General features: G+C 50.7%; 3 protein-coding genes across 3 annotated transcripts; all 3 read left to right on the top strand.

Annotated features, from left to right (window-relative positions):
* Positions 1–991: 991 nt before the first annotated feature.
* Positions 992–5998, top strand: LOC100903062 (metabotropic glutamate receptor 3). The gene is made up of 16 exons (XM_018642038.1): positions 992–1183; positions 1270–1426; positions 1558–1733; positions 1883–1995; positions 2140–2333; positions 2526–2739; positions 2821–3048; positions 3167–3313; positions 3454–3536; positions 3828–3940; positions 4117–4324; positions 4465–4650; positions 4779–4921; positions 5023–5179; positions 5258–5605; positions 5703–5998. Exons 1-16 carry the CDS (start codon positions 992–994, stop codon positions 5996–5998), a joined length of 2955 nt encoding a protein of 984 aa, XP_018497554.1.
* Positions 5999–7592: 1594 nt separating this feature from the next.
* LOC100902918 (Golgi resident protein GCP60) lies at positions 7593–8884 on the top strand. Its single transcript, XM_003739293.3, has 3 exons — positions 7593–7762; positions 7912–8127; positions 8492–8884. Exons 1-3 carry the CDS (start codon positions 7616–7618, stop codon positions 8699–8701), a joined length of 573 nt encoding a protein of 190 aa, XP_003739341.1. The 5' UTR covers positions 7593–7615; the 3' UTR covers positions 8702–8884.
* Positions 8885–9625: 741 nt separating this feature from the next.
* On the top strand, positions 9626–16061 carry LOC100902768 (pancreas transcription factor 1 subunit alpha). The gene is made up of 4 exons (XM_029113252.1): positions 9626–9859; positions 15429–15548; positions 15674–15818; positions 15898–16061. Exons 1-4 carry the CDS (start codon positions 9626–9628, stop codon positions 16059–16061), a joined length of 663 nt encoding a protein of 220 aa, XP_028969085.1.
* The last annotated feature ends 1673 nt before the right edge of the window (positions 16062–17734 follow it).

Raw genomic sequence — 17734 nt, 5'->3', positions numbered from 1 at the left:
GCCGTAATATCTCATTATTCAATCTGGGCGGCGAGAATGGCGTATGAGAGAAGCATCGAGGAAAGCTCGCTCCAGTCGAACAACAACCGCGGCTTCCGTCTGTTCTCGGAGATCCTCGATGCTCGAAAACCTCCACCTCGGGACGAGTATTAGAAGTCGACAGGCCCGAATTTACTCGGTGCTCGACATTGTGGCGTCCAAGGAAAGGGCGAATGAAAGAGTGAGAAACGAAGGCTCGGAGCTCACGACTTTTATCAGGTCACAACAACGCTTCTCTTTGTGGGATCGATGATTGATGCGAGACCGAGAGCTCGAAAAATGAATATCAGACAAGGATCTGTGACTCGAATGGAAAATTGATTGGCGCTCCTCTCGGGGTAACCGTCCTTGAGGACGACGAGCGGATATTGGCCCTCTAGAGTGAAGCCTTATTCTGACTTTCTTAATCAGCTGACAGGTTTCAGTCGTGGCGTCATATCCTTCTTTCGGGCTCAACTCCAACAAGAGCCCGAACGTCTCGCACTCGAACGAGTACCCAGCCGAATTCTTTGAAATTCCGTTTACGACACCGGACGTACTTTACGACGTATCAGCGCGTACGAGTCGACGAGAGGCTCGTCGATGAGTTCACGTCATAGGCTCCGGGAAAATGCGACTTCTCGGCAGCGGAATCAAGGGGAAAACTGTATCGATAGGAAACCGTATTGAGTGGCGAGCGTGGATGATCCCCGACCAGTGCTGTGCGCTGTATCCAGGACGCGGCGCGCGGCGCCATAGACTCAATGCTCGGCGCGGCGCACAGCTCTGTCCCCTAAGCTGTTGACAGCTCTGTTGCGGGGAAAAGGATCCGCAGGCGACCCCGATCTTATGGCTGGGATCTTACGCCAGTCTGACCCTACAATCCAGCTCTACCGCGGGAGATGTTGGCATCGACGAGTGAGGCTTTGTTTCCACTTCCAGGTAGTTGCCGGGCGTCTGTGAGCCTCAGGTAATGTCCTATCGAGCAGTCTCCGTGTGGTGGGTGGTCCTCTTCCTCTGCACATTTACGCTGACGCGTGGCTCTGACATTATAAAATGGCCCCTCCAAAGATCGGCGAACCTGCCCGGAGACATAATGCTCGGCGCCCTCTTCCCCATTCACGAGGCCAATTCGTCTTTCGAATGCGGACGGATACAAATCGAGGTAAACGGAGCATAGGTGTTCGAATGTCCGACCTTGACCGCGATGGAGGCGGCGCTGGGATCGATATTTGACTCGCACATTTTCAGGACGAAGGAGTTCAGCAGCTGGAGGCATTGCTGTACACAATCAAGAAAATCAATGAGGATCCCTCCATCCTGCCAGGCATTAAACTCGGACTAATTGCGTTAGATTCATGCGACAATAGCGTCTACGCCTTGGAACAGTCACTGGATTTCATCAAAGGTGGCCTTATATTCGTCTTTCTTCCTCTTTCCTCCGATTTACCCTGCCATCGGTCCCCCTCGGATCCACGATTCATGATTGAAATCGGCTCACGAGTCGTGCCCAATTTCATGGATTTCTCTCGTACGTAGGTTTCATAGCACGAAATAATGTATACGACTCTGGGAAGGAATTCACCTGCTCCGACGGATCGGTACCCACCTATAGGAACGGCTCGTTTGACCGTGTTGTCGGCGTTATCGGAGGACAATCAAGCTCGGTCTCGATACAGCTTGCCAATTTGTTGCGCCTTTTCAGAGTTCCTCAGGCAAGTCGAGTCCGGCAAGGTGGAGCGTTTAATGACCGGCGTCCTCAGGGCTGTTGATGACGGCGGATAAAGGGAAAAATTATTATTAATCATATCAAGCAGACAAGCACTCCGGTTCGCGATTTCAAATGAGCTTGATATCCTTCCAGATTAGCTACCAATCGACGAGTCCCACATTGTCGAACAAGGGCAGGTTCGAATATTTTTTTCGAACCGTACCCTCTGACACAAATCAGGTTCTCGCCATCATGGAAATTCTCAAGTGAGTAGGAGCGAGACCCAGGGCGCTCCTGCCGGGAGGTCCCATTTCGTTCTAGCGCAGCACCCTATCCTGACCGGGAATCGACCCTCGGCCGAGAGTTATCGACTGCGCGAGAAAATCCTTGACAGCGTCTTCCTCTTCCAGACGGTTTCAATGGACTTACGTCTCGATCGTTTATTCCGATACCGACTACGGTAACCGGGGATATGAGAAACTACAAGAAGTGGCCGCACGGTACAACATATGTTTCTCAAATCCTCAGTCGATAAATGCCGAAGTAAACGACACCAAATACGACACCGTGATACAGAATCTCATGAACAAAAGCAACGCACGAGGTTCGTCGAAAATTTCCCCGATCGATGAGAATAGCCAGAATTCCCCGAGATCCAGAGGTGCATCGAAAGAAGATTTCAGGAATATGACTGCTGATCCCCACCATCCCCATTCTCCCCAAATATGTACCTCGCTGTAGGCAGCTCGTGGGAGAGCTAGGGTGCTCTATCATTCATTTCCCTATTTCATTCCAGTGGTGATCTTGTTCTCGGATAAGCAAGTTGCTAAGAAGCTGATGAAAGCAGCTTATCGGAAGGGTGCTTCTCGACAGTTTGTGTGGATCGGCAGCGATGCTTGGGGAGGTTTGAAAACGCTCTTCGAGACGGAAGGGGAACGCCAAGTTGTCGAAGGAGCTATCAATGTTCTTCCCAAGCAGAGAATTTTGGCTGGTTTCGGAAACTACTTCAGGTCAGCTGCTTATACAACGCTTCCTGGATCACGATAAAGTTTATAGTCGAAGTTTCTGAAGCATGTATACGATCGTTGCAGGAAGTTGAACCCGTCAGAGCATACAGAGAATCCGTGGTTTGCCGAGTATTGGGAAGAATTCTGGAAATGTCGCCTCCAGGGTTTTCCTGACACTCCATTCAATCGAAATTTCACCACTCGGTGCGCTACGAACACGTCCATCTTGACAGACGAATTCAAGGGACTGCACTTCGTTAGAGATGCAGCTTACGCTTTCGCATATGCACTGCACAACACCCAGCGTAAATGGTGGGGAAGACTTTCGGCTTTCGATTTGAATTCAAATGTCAACCTGCGTATTCGGAGGAAATGCTCAACTTCCGCTTCCGTCCCATGCGGTTTTCTTGATGCTCGATTTTTTTCCCAGGTGTAGGAACCAAACAGGCCTTTGTCCGAAAATGTTGGAGAGGATCGTTGACGGCTCCGAATTGAAAGGGGCTCTCGAGAACGTGACTTTCAAAGACGAATCCCAGAAACCATTCCGATTCTTGCCTTCCGGTGATGCCCCACCCAGGTCAGCGAGAACGTCCTCGCATTCTCCAGGCACTTCTGACAAATAGGCTTGTCCTCGGCACGATAGAAAAATCACCTCGAGATTCTCCCGAACAAACATGAATCCAAGAATTTCACGTCGGGGCTTGCCGATTATTCCAGGTACACGATCATAAACTTCCAGAAGGTGGAAGGCAAGAACGGCAGAGCGACGTATGTTTGGAAGCCGGTTGGCTCGTACGATCGTGAGTAAAACATGTCGCGAGCAATTCACTGATGATGGACATGAGATGGGATCCATTCCGGGGGCGATAGTCAGAGACAATAGCTCACGCCTGCATTGCCATTAATTGCGTCATCTCCCTGCATGCCCGCGAACCAGCGAATCATTCACGTGTACATTAGCGTTCCCCGAACTCTATTTTCCTCGCCACACCTCAACGTTAACCCACGCACCCGCAAGTCCCACCTCTGTAGGGGGTTTCTGTACTGGCGAGAATCGTCTCACCATCATTCATCTGGATTTTTCCTTCCAGCGAACGATGATGGAGAATCTCACCTCGAAATCCGGCGCGAGGAGATGAAATTCAAACACGACAACCCGAATTATCCCCGATCATACTGCTCTGAAGCCTGTCGTAAAGATCAGGTAGAGAACTTCTCACGAATTCGTGGGCCGTCGGAGGCACTGATGAGAGAGCATTTCCCCGTCTGTCGGAAGAGCTCAAGCCAGAGAGTTGCCTCGATCAGGTCATAAGGTCATGAAAAAGCGAGGACTCCGACTCTATTGAATTCTTCGAGCTTCTGAGGATGCCATTCTTGCAGGTTATGCTCAAACTCGAGGGCGACACATGTTGCTGGATTTGCAGCAATTGCAGTCAGTATCAGTTCCTCCGCGATCAAAATCATTGTGCGGATTGTGAATTAGGTTATCTTCCCAATGAATCGAAAAATCGATGCGAAGAAATCCCGGAGGTCTTCCTCGACTACGATAATCCCTGGGCTATTGGATCAATTTCATTCGCTTCTATCGGTAAGGTGGATTATCCCCCCCTCCCTCCATACGACGAGGTGGGGAAAAACCGCTCAATTGACGCTCAACTCTCATGCGTTCATCATGGGATCGTGACGCGGGGATCAGCCCCTGCAATGACTCTTACCTCTCTCTCACAGGGATGCTCGTAGTCATCTACATTTCGTTGGTATTCCGACGTTTTTCCGATACTCCGATCATAAAGGCATCGGGACGCGAACTGTCTTACTTGCTTCTCTTCGGCATTTTTCTATCGTTCTCATTGACTTTCGTAATCGTTGCGAAGCCGACAGCTGTGACTTGTGGTCTCACTAGATTCTTCCTTGGTGAGTTCTCTCCGTGCTAACGGAGCTCTGAATAATTGTTTCTAATTTTCCATTCTTCGACCAGAGATGTTCCATCATTGCGAGTTGAGCATGAGCAAGCTTCTTAGCAAGTATTCGACCAATTTCAGGTTTCTGCTACACAACGTGCTACGCCGCCATAGTCACGAAGACCTCGCGCATAGCGAGAATCTTTGCTCACGGGACTAAAGGACGGTCCCACAAGATCCGATACACGTCTCCCCGTTCTCAACTGTTAATTACGGCATTGTTGGTGCGTACTACTAAACCCTCGACTCCATCGGAGCGAAATAATCGTCGGTCTCGCCTATTACGTATCTTATGTAGGTCAATCGATCATCTGTTCTCATACAGGTCAGTGTCGAGGTGATAGTGAATGTTTTATGGCTGATGTACGATCCTCCGGACGCGACGAATATTTATCCCACCCGAGAAGAGAGCGTCCTGATCTGTGCCAGATCCGACGACCACAAATACCTCATCGGTCTCGTGTATCCTTTTATTCTGATGTGTAAGTACAAAGAGAATCCGGGCTCCGAGTCGAGAAGTTCCCGAGACGTGGACCTCGCTGACGGAGCTCTCCTTGCAGGTTTCTGCACTGTGTACGCGTTCAAAACTCGTAAGTGTCCGGATGGCTTCAACGAAGCGCGCTACTTGACCTTCACAAACTATACGACATGCGTTGTTTGGCTCGCATTTCTGCCCCTGTTTGTGCTCTCGACGAACAACGCTATACGGGCAGTGACGTTGTCGTTTCTGTTGAATCTCTCGGGAACCGTTCAGATATTCTGCCTCTTCGTTCCCAAAGTGTACATTGCTCTATTCAAACCAAGTAAAAACACCAAAGAAAGTATTATGTGCCATCACAACCGCATAGGACAGCCTTTCTGTCAAAGCTCTACTCTCAGTCGATCGACGGGAACTCTCTGCTGTAATGGTGAGTCTCGAATTTTCCATGTCGCTCACTGCTCGACAGTCTTCCGGATCGAAACGACGCTTCCATCTGTCCTCAAAAGCTATGCGCTCGGTTTCAGCCCAGCTGAGTGGATCCGAAGGACACATCAATCGATTTTGCCGTGACCAGGGAGGCGGAGGAGGAGGGGGAGGAAGCGTCGGCCCAGGAGGAGGAGGAGGAGGAGGAGGCGGGAGTTGTTGTGGGGGAGGGGACGCGGTGGTTGCGTTGACGTCCTTAGAGAACTCGAAATCGAGTATTTTTCTCGTAGTGCCGCAAACTGACGCCGAGATCCAAAGCATCACCAGCAGTGATTCTCAAAAGGAAACGCGTACGCGGAACAGATCCTGTACGGAACGGGACTCGAAAGCCATTTAGCAAGAAATGGCCACCATCCTCGATTTGGTTCATCAATCAAGGCAGCTCCCCATTACCAGTAGGGCTCCCTGGAACAGCGCTCTACGATGCAGGAAGAAATCCTGTTGCGAGGATGGTGCGCTGGTGCTAGAGGAAACCCTTTGAATCATTCCTTGCCCTTCCAGGGGTATTTTCCGGCATGCAAAGGAGAGAACGATCGGAGGAGAGAAATACATATGATGCGATTGAACAAAGCAAATTAGGTATCATCACATCATTGAAAAATGGCGAAATTCTGGTACTGAATGAGTGGAGGACGTAAGGTGACGGGTGGATGGTGGGAATGGACCCGAGTTCCTGGAACTCGCTCAGGGAAGAATATATGATGCTTCAGAGGGATGCTACAGGTATATCGTCAATTCGAAAGGAGCGTAGATGTCACCAGATCACCAACATCTTGAAATACTCATACGAGAATCTGCTCCTATAATTACTGAAATACCCTGTAAAAGGATGACATTTCGATGTATTATTTCGGAAAACATTCCATTGACCTCGAGCGCTCGTGCTGCGTTCTTATGACCCTGAGGAGGGAGGTTTTCGAATGGACTTTGAGAAATACGTGTTATCCGGCGGTGGTTGAGAATCTTAATTGTGAACCTCTCACAAGAAAACATAATATATTACGTAGAAGAGTCAACTTCGAGTTTTGTATAAAGTTCCTCGATATCTGACAGAGCATTATTCTTATTTTCCTCTCGAAACATCCGAAGAAGAAACACGCCCGAGACAGGGGCGTGCGAAGGACTCCCTCCGGGAGGGTGGGAAGGGGGGGGGGCAAGATTTAGGGGAGGCAATGGGGCTCAAGATGATGACGCGCCTTCCCGAATTCTCTACTTTAGCATTTGGACCGGAGGCCATCGAAAGGAAGTGGAATGACACCCTCGCCCCGCTCTGGGCACGTCACTTGAGCCAATCGAGTGGGAAGCATCGATTCCACTGAATCCTGCAAGATTATGAGGAGTGGGAGTGAGGACGTCCTTTTCGATGGAGAATACAGGTGAAACTTTCCTAGGTATTTCCTTATCAATACTTGGCTGAAACCATGTCCGCGAGTACGGATCAGGGAGTCAAGTCGAATCGAGACAAATAGGATGATAGCAGCACCCCAAGGCCGAGCGAAAACAAATCGAGTCGAAAATTCTGGAAACTTGCATGTGGCCCGCTGAAGGCAGACCCTCCGCCGTGCGTCCTCTGAGCCGCTTTGTGTCTGCTGTCTTGACAACGGGTCTCGTTCAATACGAGGGCGCTTTGCTCGAGCGACCTCGACGCAGCTCGCTGTAATCTTCTTGACGGCACCGATGAGTTTCTGACGCATTGGCTTCAATGACTGTGCTCGCTAAGGATAAGATCATCTTTTCTAGACTTCAGTCATGGCCGTTTTCAGCGCTGCCCGAGTTCAGATGGAATATGCTCAGGAATAGGCTGTGAGAGAAGCTGTGCGATAGATCAGTCTCATTTCATCCGTCGTGAGCGATAGGTTAAAGCACCCTCGGTCCCCGCGTCCTTTCTCAAGGCTCGTGGTCGAGGCTCCCGATTCCGTGTGATCGTATACCACTGCGAGACGTGAACAGAACGATGAGTCTGACATCGGTCGGTGACAGTTCGGATGAAGATGACGAGATCTTCGAGCTACCCGAAATTCAACCCGCATTCGTTTCCTCTCACAAGAATATTGACGAATTCAAACATGAGATCCTCCAAGGGGACAATGGAATGCTCAAGGTGAGTAGTATCGCGAATTCTCCGGCTACCGCTCGTCATTGGCTCGTTTATGCTTGCAGTCTCCATCCCGTGAAAGAAAAATAATTATACTGATAATAATCGCTCTGAGTCGGGGGATCACGTGTAATGAGATTATTTCGATGAGCCAGGTGTGCAGTGGTGAGATTCTGACGGTAAGGATACCTACGAGCGATGATGGTCGCTTCATCTATTGGGAGTTCGCCACGGATGATTACGACTTGGCTTTCGGAGTCAACTTCGAATGGAACAAGTGTCCAGACATCGAAGTAACACTGGATGTCAACGACACGGACACAGAGGAGGAGGATGACTTCTGGGCAGATGACGAGCACCTGACGGACGTTGTAAGTGAATTCACTGGAAATGTTCACAAGATCCCCGTTGAAGACAAAAGTCATCTGAGCCGTCCTGACAGGGGATGGGCCCTACATAGCGCGACGATGAACGGTCATTCATATATTCGTAATCTTGAGCTCTGAAGATTAATAATCGGTAGGGATGTAAATTTTTCGCGTACCGCGATTTTTCCGCGAATTTTCACGGAAATTTCCGGCTACTCCCCATAGAGTTTCAATGAAGGCCGCGAATTTCCGCGAATTTGGCGGAAATTTTCCGCGAAAAATTTACTTCCCTAATAATCGGTCATCAGTCCTCCTTGTTCATTCCCGATGCGTGATTCAAAGGTGGTGGGATTCCTCTCCCTTGCAGAACGACATCGAAGCACCGAAGAAGGACAAACAGAAGGAAGAGCCTCCGACGTCCGTTATCGTGCCCGTCTACCGCAAGAACTCGCATGAAGAAGTCATCATCGGATCTCACCGTTACCCAGGAAGAGGAACCTATCTGTTGAAGTTCGACAATTCATATTCGTTTTTCCGCACCAAAATCGTGTACTATCGATGCTTTTATGGACAGTGAAGCCGCTGGATGAGCTTCTCGCGATTTCCGCGACGCTTTCCGCACGAAACCAAGAGCGAATTCCGTACATGACTGCAAGTATTGAGAGGTCCCGAATCCGTCCCCCGTAATGCCTCGAACTATGCGGACGTCTCGAGCATGAGATCTTGATTCGCCGAGAATCGCACTGGTTCAAGTCTTATATTGTGATGAAATAAAAGAATGGAGTGAAATAGGCGCGGTTCGTATTAGGAGGAAGCGTGATTCATCTCGGGAGCATTTAAGCCTGAAATCTCTCACCGAGAAACCGGAGACGGAAGAGAGAGCATAGGCAAGCGTGATTCCTTGGGATATCGACCGGTTTCTGTGTAGAACGGGGTGGGAAACAGCGGCTCTGACTCGCGACAATAGATCCACGCAGAAACAATGCTCAGCTGATAAGCATAAGAATAAATAGAAGTTTTGCTGATCGGGATTTTTCGGACCGATAGCTCGCCGAGTGTTCGGTGCGAGGTGATTTCTCTCTCCATCTTGAAGCATTCGATGCGGAACGTCTCCGGTGACTATTCATCAATTTCCCCGGATGCGCAGATTCGAGGGAAAAGCGGGGATTAGGAATCTTCCGATGCTCCAGACTCAGGACTCGCTCAATTTTCGCGAATCGCCACTCAGCTTTATCAGAATTCGAGAGCAGAATCGCTTTTTATTTCCCGGGAAAAACTGTCTTCGAGAAGTGGATGACCGAATGTTCGAGTGTGTTTTCCCTGTTTTCGGCTGCGAAGCTGGCTCCCAAAACTCCTGACAGCATCTGCCAGCTTTCCCATGCGTGCTAGTGGTAGAGGAACGAGATCGAAATGGGAGGGCCTTGTGTAAGTCCCACCCCTCCGTTCTCCTTGTTCGAAGGAGGAGGCAGAGGAGACTTCGGCATCGTTCGAGTACACGACGATGGACGACACCTCCGACCTGTCGAAAGGATTTCTCCAACACATCGAGAGTCTCGGCGGAATTCGAATTCTGAGTTCACGAGAAGATTCTCACGACGACGTCAAGGAGCTGATGAGCTGCTCTTCGTTTTCTGATTGCGACTCAAGTGGCGACGAGGATTCACTCAAGGAGCGCCGACGAACTTTCAAGACTCGACAAAAATCCGCCGTTCATCTTGCCCATCAAGTCAGTGAGGTACGTGATGTGCAAAGTGTTACTCCGCGGAGAATATCATGGTTCTAGATCGCGCTGTGTTCATTGCCGAGAGCTCCCGTTGACAGTCTCTCACACTGGAATATCGATAGAATGAGCCGCCAGTCGGTCTCCGATTCATCCTCGCGTCATTTTCGAGGCAGGTTCGTTAATTCCTGGGAATCAGCCGTCAGTCCGAACTGGACCCCAATCGCGACTCGATCGCTTCTCGAAATCGAGTCAGCTGAATCGATGCCTTTTGGAATATCATAAATAGGACGTCCCGGATACCATAGGTCACTTCGCCTACCTGGATCTCTCACAATCTGAACAGCTTATGTACAGAGGGTCGAAGAATCATTTCTGGGGCGATTCCCGCGGCGTGGTGCGGCCTGCATTTCCCAACCGCCCCCGTTCGAGCTCGAGGGATTCTTGGGAAATGAAATCTGTCCGCAGCGCGATTTCCTCTCTATCTTCCCCTGCAGTCCCTGCTCATTCGGAAAAGAGCACCGTAATTTCGCGGAATCCGGTCGAATCTCGATGCGATGATGAGTTTTTGATTGGGCATCAAGGAACAGGGGGATGAGTAGGCAGCAATCGAATCCTTTGCATAATTTCTGAATGCCCTGTCCAAAATTGGGAAATTCTCCGGGGGAACAAGTCCTGTAGTGTCGGTCCCCGCCGAAAGACTTCCTCGTCGGAAGAAGTGCATTCCTCAGATGCCGTCAAGATTCGTGAATTCTCGTCAAATGGATCATCCGTGAGTCTTGATATTTAGTGGAGATGATTTCCATTCATATCCCTCCGAGTCCATCATGCGGAAAAGGAAAGAGGGCTTAGAGGGCTCTGAATCTGGACCGTGCTCTCTCTTTGAGACGACGTCGATCCTCGACTCGCCTCCCCATTCTCTCGGAGACAGATGAATCACCGTTATTCGGCGCTCTGCATTAACGTACGCTGGATACACCCAGTGGGATAAACGTAGCGTACATTTTCAACAATGCACTGGGCCATCGAGCGAGGGAAGCTTCGCTCACCACAGCCGAATTCATCGATTTTCTTCATCGATCCCCTCTCGGTTTGCCCCACAACGTTTGAGTTTGAATCGAACCTAAAGTAGGATTTCTCGGGGGAAACTGAGAACAATACAGGGGTGTTCTCTAGATAAGCTGGGATCGTACAAGGGTTCCTATGGAGAAGCTGAGAAACGTACAGGGAGATCTCTCCCCCGCCCGACAAGAAAAGCAAGAGGAGTTCGATCCGCCTGCGACGTCCGAATCGAGACATTCGTCCGACGGAACCTTACCGAAATATGGTCGGAAATCGTTGTCTCCGAAGACACATATGACCTAAAGTCCCCTCCCGGTGAATCTCGGCCTTCAATCTCTCACGAATGGCTCGGATGGAAATTATCATTGTTTCCATGATAATAACCCCTCCCTGAACCTGAGCGGCAGCACCTTCTGACGCGGTTTTTGGGCTCGGGTCCCGGCTCAGAATTCCGAGCCATGATTTCTCAGATTCGAGATCAGACTCACCGCATACGGCAGGGAAACAGAGGGCCACGAAAACGTCGAATAACTCATCAAATAAGATTATGGCTCCGGAAGTCTCCTCCTCACCGCGCATGTGAAACTCCCTTGAATATCGCGTGGATTACATTTCTCACGGATAATTTTCGCCCACATGTGGACCCTCATTGACCCGAGTCCCGTACGTACTACAGACAGTATACACGATCTCGAATCCGTTGAAATCTCGTCAAATTCGACTAAACTCCGTACGAGAGGTGAATTTCGGAACTGATTCACGACCCCCACTAGCCGAGACATCGTGTCTGTGAAAGCCCTAGATCTTCGCCAAAAGGTTTCGCGATGGCCAGGTATGTGGCGCAAATTCAGTGGATGACCCAAGAAACCAGGGTTCTATGAAGGAAGCCTCCGCCGGTGCTCGGAGTGAAACAGCTCCTGAGGAATCCCTCCTTCTCAGGTCGCAGATCTGGACATGGATGGATTCTGGCGGATGACGCTAGGTGCAATCGATGTGGAAAATATGCGCTCCATGGATTTCTCATTGCGGACGAGTCACTCGAGATGTCACTAATCACTCACGAATATAGCTCATAAGCTGATTGCTCGCCGCGAACGATTTCAATTTCTCAGAAGATTCGTACGGGGGCGAACTCAGCGGACTCGAGGCTTGCTTTTGGGCACCCAAGGGTCACTAATCGAGAATGTCAGCACGCATGGCCTGCTTCGTTAGGAGGGGCCGTCATTGGCAAGAGACGGACAATTGGGTGAAAGCGCCCGAAAATTGTGACAATGCCAAGAGTTTCGAGACTGTGTGGGTTTCCTATGGTAAAATGCTCATCCGTATGGTTTCCTTCCACAACCGTCGACATCAGCTCTGAGATTGACTGTCAATATTCGGCGGCCATCAGAGAACAGAGGGAAGCACAATAAATTCGGCTCCCCAAGCTCTGGCGGTCCGTAGCCCTTCGGAAATCGCTCCGGACCAAGAGAAAATCAAGAATACCTAAGCTATACATGCTCTTATACTCGTCTTCGTGACTCTAGTTCTCGGATCGTTCCCCAAATCACGATTCTCTACAATGAGTCTCATGTACTCATCTCGATGCTAGTAAGATGTGCCACATCGGATCATCCGAAAGTGCATTTTACCCCGACCTGTTCCACTCAATTAGGAATTGAACTAGATTCGAAGCGGCTAATTGGAAATCGGAAGGGTGAAGGTATCAACCGTCGGTGCGACCTCACGAATGCCCCCTCCAAAGAGACAAGAAACCTTTTCTGCGCAGTGTGCGTCCCCGTTTGAGATGGCATCTTCAATCACTCGATGACACATATAGCGTTTTTCTTTAGCGGATGTCCTCGGTTGAGGGAGGGAAACGTGCGGACGAGCATATTACCATAGGATTATTGAAACCCACACAGTCTCGAAGCTCTGGGCATCGTCGCAATTTTTCGCCGCTTTCACCCCAGTGTGAGACGTTTGCTCTGGAGGTTTTCAGTGATTACGGACGACTTCTACCGATTCCTGAGGATTCTTGACTCTATTCGAGACGTAAGACCAATTCCCAGGTAGGGTGTTCGAGGGAAAGATCTTCGTGATTCCCACGATTCAACCCGATCGATCGTAGAAAACCTACGAAAATATGATCAGGCTCCGAGCTGGAATACTCGGTTCCGCCCCCGAGGTTCGGACCATCGGCGATCCTCGCGAATGGAACAGGGGGGCTGCATCGTCGCTTCTCCTTCTGCATAAATCGGCACGCGTCGGGGCAAACATCATTTGAGCAAGAGCACTTTGCCATGCCCTGCGGAGATTCTGGCCGGAGCTTTTCACCGGGTCCCCGGCAGGATTCTCCTGAGGCTCCCTTTGCGGGAGGACCGAACTCGCCTGCTGGCCGAAGACGCGATTTCCAGTCTCGGGGTGCCGGACACAATCACTCTCTGGCGCCGTCCGCGGAAGCGACACATTAAGGGTGATATTCGGTAGCCGCGGCTGTCGGACTCTGTCGAGAGAGAAATCGCCAAAGGATTCCGGAAAGGTCGAATACGGTCACTGTCGTTGGTCGACCGGTTGGGTCTTACTGTTGTAGATTCGAGTCTCGTGCTCTACGTATCACGATGGTCTCCGAAGAGCAGTCCAGGGAGCATCTCAGTCTCCCTGGAAACTCGACCGCTCCATCCCTGTCGTCCGTCCGACCAATGACAGAGCGCCGCTTGAGTGTGATAGTGTTCTCTTCTGAGAGCGTGTTTGTATCGATTCTGGGATCTTTCAACGAAAGTGTTTGCCGGGATATAGTATCAGCTAATTGTTCATTCACAGGCTGTCTTCGTCCCCGGCAGTTCCGGGCACTTAACTCTCTCTATCGAATTAATAGCCGTAGTACGAGAGTGTGTTGTTGTGGTTGTTGGACGGGTCGGGGTCGGGTAGGGGAACCTCTCTGGTCTCCCCCTCCTACTCGGAATAGTCGGAGGCGCAGCGGTAGCGGCATGAGCAGCAGCTTAGTTGAGTGGCAGATATACAAAGCGCTTCTGCCTCCTTCTCACTCTGTGTAACAATTACCTTGGCGGCACTCCCCAGGTGGGCTACTGGAGAAATCCCATACATTCATTGCTGCCGAGGCATCCATGAACGTTCAATCCATCCATCCATTGGTTCGTTTGTTCTTTCATGACTCGAGATACTTCTTCTCACAGCTGTGAATACATGGGCTCGCTCACTGCCAGGCATGCGGACAGCCTGGTCTCCTAGCTGTCTGCGTGGTGGTAGCGAGCCAGGAGCGCGAGCTCTATCATCTCATGACGATGATGGAGGCAGAGTTGCTTCGAGGGACCGAACGATAGGTCGCACGAAAGTATGCGTGTCGAGATGCTCCGAATGGTGGGATTCGATGCTCTGTGATGTTCGGGAGAATCAAATCGTTTTCATTATAATAAGATTGGTGAGCAATCGCCGACGCTCCACAAATTTCAAAATCGGAACATCCATGCTCCCGATCCCGTGCATACTCGATTCTTGTCTCTCTACCGAACTATATCGAGCCTTGCGACAGAGCTCTCCCTCAAAATGAACATCGAATGATATCCCCGGCGGGACGCGCGGAAGCATTCGCCGGTGCATGTGCTCTTGGCACATGCAGCAGCGAATGCCGAAATCGCTCATTCACCGGAATCGCCTCGGTCGGGTTTCTCTCCTCTCGAAGCCTTCAAGCGAGTTCGATACTTACGCAACAATTTCAGCAGGGTATCCCTTCGCGCGGGAATCTTCTCTCTAAATTCTAAATTCTGAGCCGATTCGAAAGTCATCTAATCACATCGGATGTGAGGTGGAAGCGAGACGAATTCGCTAATCGTCGAGACCGGATGAGGATAACGGCGAATCGCGTGAAGCTCCTCGGCCCCGATTCGAATCCTACAGAGCAGATTTGTGCCGACGGAAGAACTCCGCTCGGGAATGATGTCCCCTAATCGTTCGGGAGCAGCTCAAATTGATACTTGCCATTGTTCGATAGATCGGAAAAAATAGAGAACTATTGCAGCTGTCATCTGAAAGTGTCACAACGGAGCCACTTGTGGAGGAGCCGTGGATAAGCTCCAGATAAGAACATCAAGTATTTGTGGAGAGCTACATCGCGGAGGCCAGGTGCACAAAATCCCACCTGGAGAGGGGGAAGGAGCGAGCGAGCGAGCCGGGACTCTGATGGGGAAAAGGGCTCCTGCCAGGGCAATCGCTGTACCTAGAACGCCCCCATCCAAACAAGCGAAGCGAATTATACCAACATTCGGAGGGAGCAGATATGCGGAAGGCTCTTAACATGGTAGCTCCGCGGCCCACCTCCACCCGCAGTGATGATTCTTACAATCGTTCTTCAACGATTCTCGATAGTTTGTTTGAGGACTCCAGCACGGTTCCAAGCTCCACGGCCGGGTGGGGCTTCTTGGTCGCGAGGCGCGACGGTTCTTTTCGGACGGAACCTTTTTTCACGAAGCAGATGTTCCACTGATAGAGAATTATCATGGTGAGCGATTCCTTAATTTTTCAGGCCCACCAAAGAGTAGCTGCTAATATGCGGGAAAGACGGAGGATGCAGTCCATCAATGACGCCTTCGAGGGCCTGCGCGGGCACATTCCGACTCTTCCGTACGAGAAAAAGCTATCCAAGGTATTTCGGTTCCGGAAACTCTCGCTCCGTTTGCGAAAATCCGACCACCGGCATTCTTAAATTCATTCCCGAATCGGGAACTCCCCCAACGTTCCGATTTGAGTCCTGATCTCCTACCTCCGAAGGTGGACACTCTCCGACTTGCTATCGGCTACATTTCATTCCTAACGGAACTCCTCACCACGGGCCGTAATCCATCGGAAACAAGAGCCCATCAGCAGCGAGCTCTGAGCCAGAAAAAAATCGTGGTGAAGAGCAAAAAGTGTAAGTGTCTTTCACCATAAGCATATGCATTGGATATGATCCCTGAATGTCTGAAGACCGTCTGAGCACAGTTCGCTTTCCACAGCCGGGGAACCGGGCGTCGTTCTGTATCATTCGCTTTCGTGGCACTCGACCAAGCGTCGATTCGCTCCGAACGCAAACAATGTCGTATTCGCCAAGACGTGGCGGCCAGCTAAATACTCAGGACCATGCGAAGAGAGATCCCGCTCGAACCAACATGAACCGTAGTCAGGATGATTGACAATCGATTCCCCGTGCAATAATATCGAGTCTTCTCTCCTTCATTCCTGTCAGTAGCAATATTTCCACCAGTCATTCCCGAAAGAATGAATCAATAAATCTTTAGCAGCATCTAAACTCTCGAGTGGTCTAGAACCTAGCTAGGGGGGAAAGTAACAACAAAGGCTCTCGATTATACGCGACCGGCCATTTCAGTTCAAGATACGCGCGGATGACATAATTTCGCTAAACACAATAGTCCCGATTCTCTCTCTCCTACGTGGACAAAGCCTCCATCGAGTAAGTGTGTCTGGCTGATCCTCAAACTCCACGGCAATGCCACTCCTCTCAACGAGGGGAATCGGTCCGATTGACATGGGAAGTCCACCCAGAACGGGAACTATCGTATCGTCCGACACCTACATGACAACAGAGCCATCCGCAGCTTGGGTCCTGGCAGATTCCTTCTCTTGCCGAAACAGGCTGAATTCTAGCGGGGATCCTCGCGGAACACGCGGGAGGGTTCGGACACCACTGAGACACCACCGACGGGTGGTCGAGTGGTTAGCGCGTTTGTCACTACTCGTGCAAACGTGCATAGCCGCAACGACGCCGCTCGCGCGGGAGGCGGTGTGGGTTCGATCCCTGCTGCCGGAAAAATATGCAGGTACTCGGCCTTGATCCTCCTGGGTACATTTGCTCTATGGATCCGTCCTCGGAAGCAATGTGAATAACAGTACCCGGGACGTTAAACCTTGGCTGTGTGGATCAGCCCGAAAAAGTTTTTTTGAGTTCACCGTATCCAATGGCTCGCAGTCGGAATCAGATATCTGTTCATATCGTCCGTCTGAGGAGCGTCGAGAAGGGTCTCAGATCCAGTCATGTTCATCCAGGACGAGTGTATCGAGTAAATTAGGTACTTCTATTCATCTAACGAACACAATCCGACCTAAGTCTCGCGGCGGCAGTCTCCCTGGGTCCCTGATTCTTATATTCGGCAGAAAACTCGATTATATCACAGCTCGGACGATCCTGACAAGCGCATCGGGTGACTATTCGGCTCTCCACGATGTGTTCCGATTAGGAAATGCTGAAACAGGGGCGGGGGTCACACTTTGAAGGCTCGACCTCACGCTAAGAAGCACAATCAGGGCCGTCAAGCTGATCATCGCGATACCGCTGAGACAGATGGACGACGCGCTCAAAACGGGAGAACGTCGGTGCTGTGTTAGGTTCGTCACATTGATTCTTATGGGTCGAGGCGTCGGCTTCCTAATGTACTCTTCGACCGCCGTCGGGAAGGATGCGCAGGGAGTCGATTGCGTTGCGAGGGTCGCGGTGGTGATGAACGTCTCGGTCAAGAATGAGTCCTTCCCGACCATATTCTCACGCTTGCCGCGGGCTTAACTCATTGGGAACTGAGTCCCTGTAGACGACGACAGGCAGCTACGGATTCCCGGGAGGGCTTCGTTTCTTTCCCAGAAACGCTAAAATCTTCACGACTCTTCCCGACGGAGCGACTACCTCCATCACGAAATATCAGGATCGAGAGGAAGCGGGAACATTTCACACACATTTCATCCCCCAAGTCAGAAAAGTTCTCCGGGCGACTCCTCCGGATTGGTTCCAACCGCCAGTCACAATTGTTGCTGATGTCGCGGGCACCCAGCAAAGCTCTGGGC

This window comes from Galendromus occidentalis, unplaced genomic scaffold (assembly GCF_000255335.2).
Source record: "Galendromus occidentalis unplaced genomic scaffold, Mocc_1.1 scf7180000076490, whole genome shotgun sequence".
In the NCBI taxonomy this organism is placed as follows: domain Eukaryota; kingdom Metazoa; phylum Arthropoda; class Arachnida; order Mesostigmata; family Phytoseiidae; genus Galendromus; species Galendromus occidentalis.
This window is presented reverse-complemented; position numbering and strand designations above follow the sequence as displayed.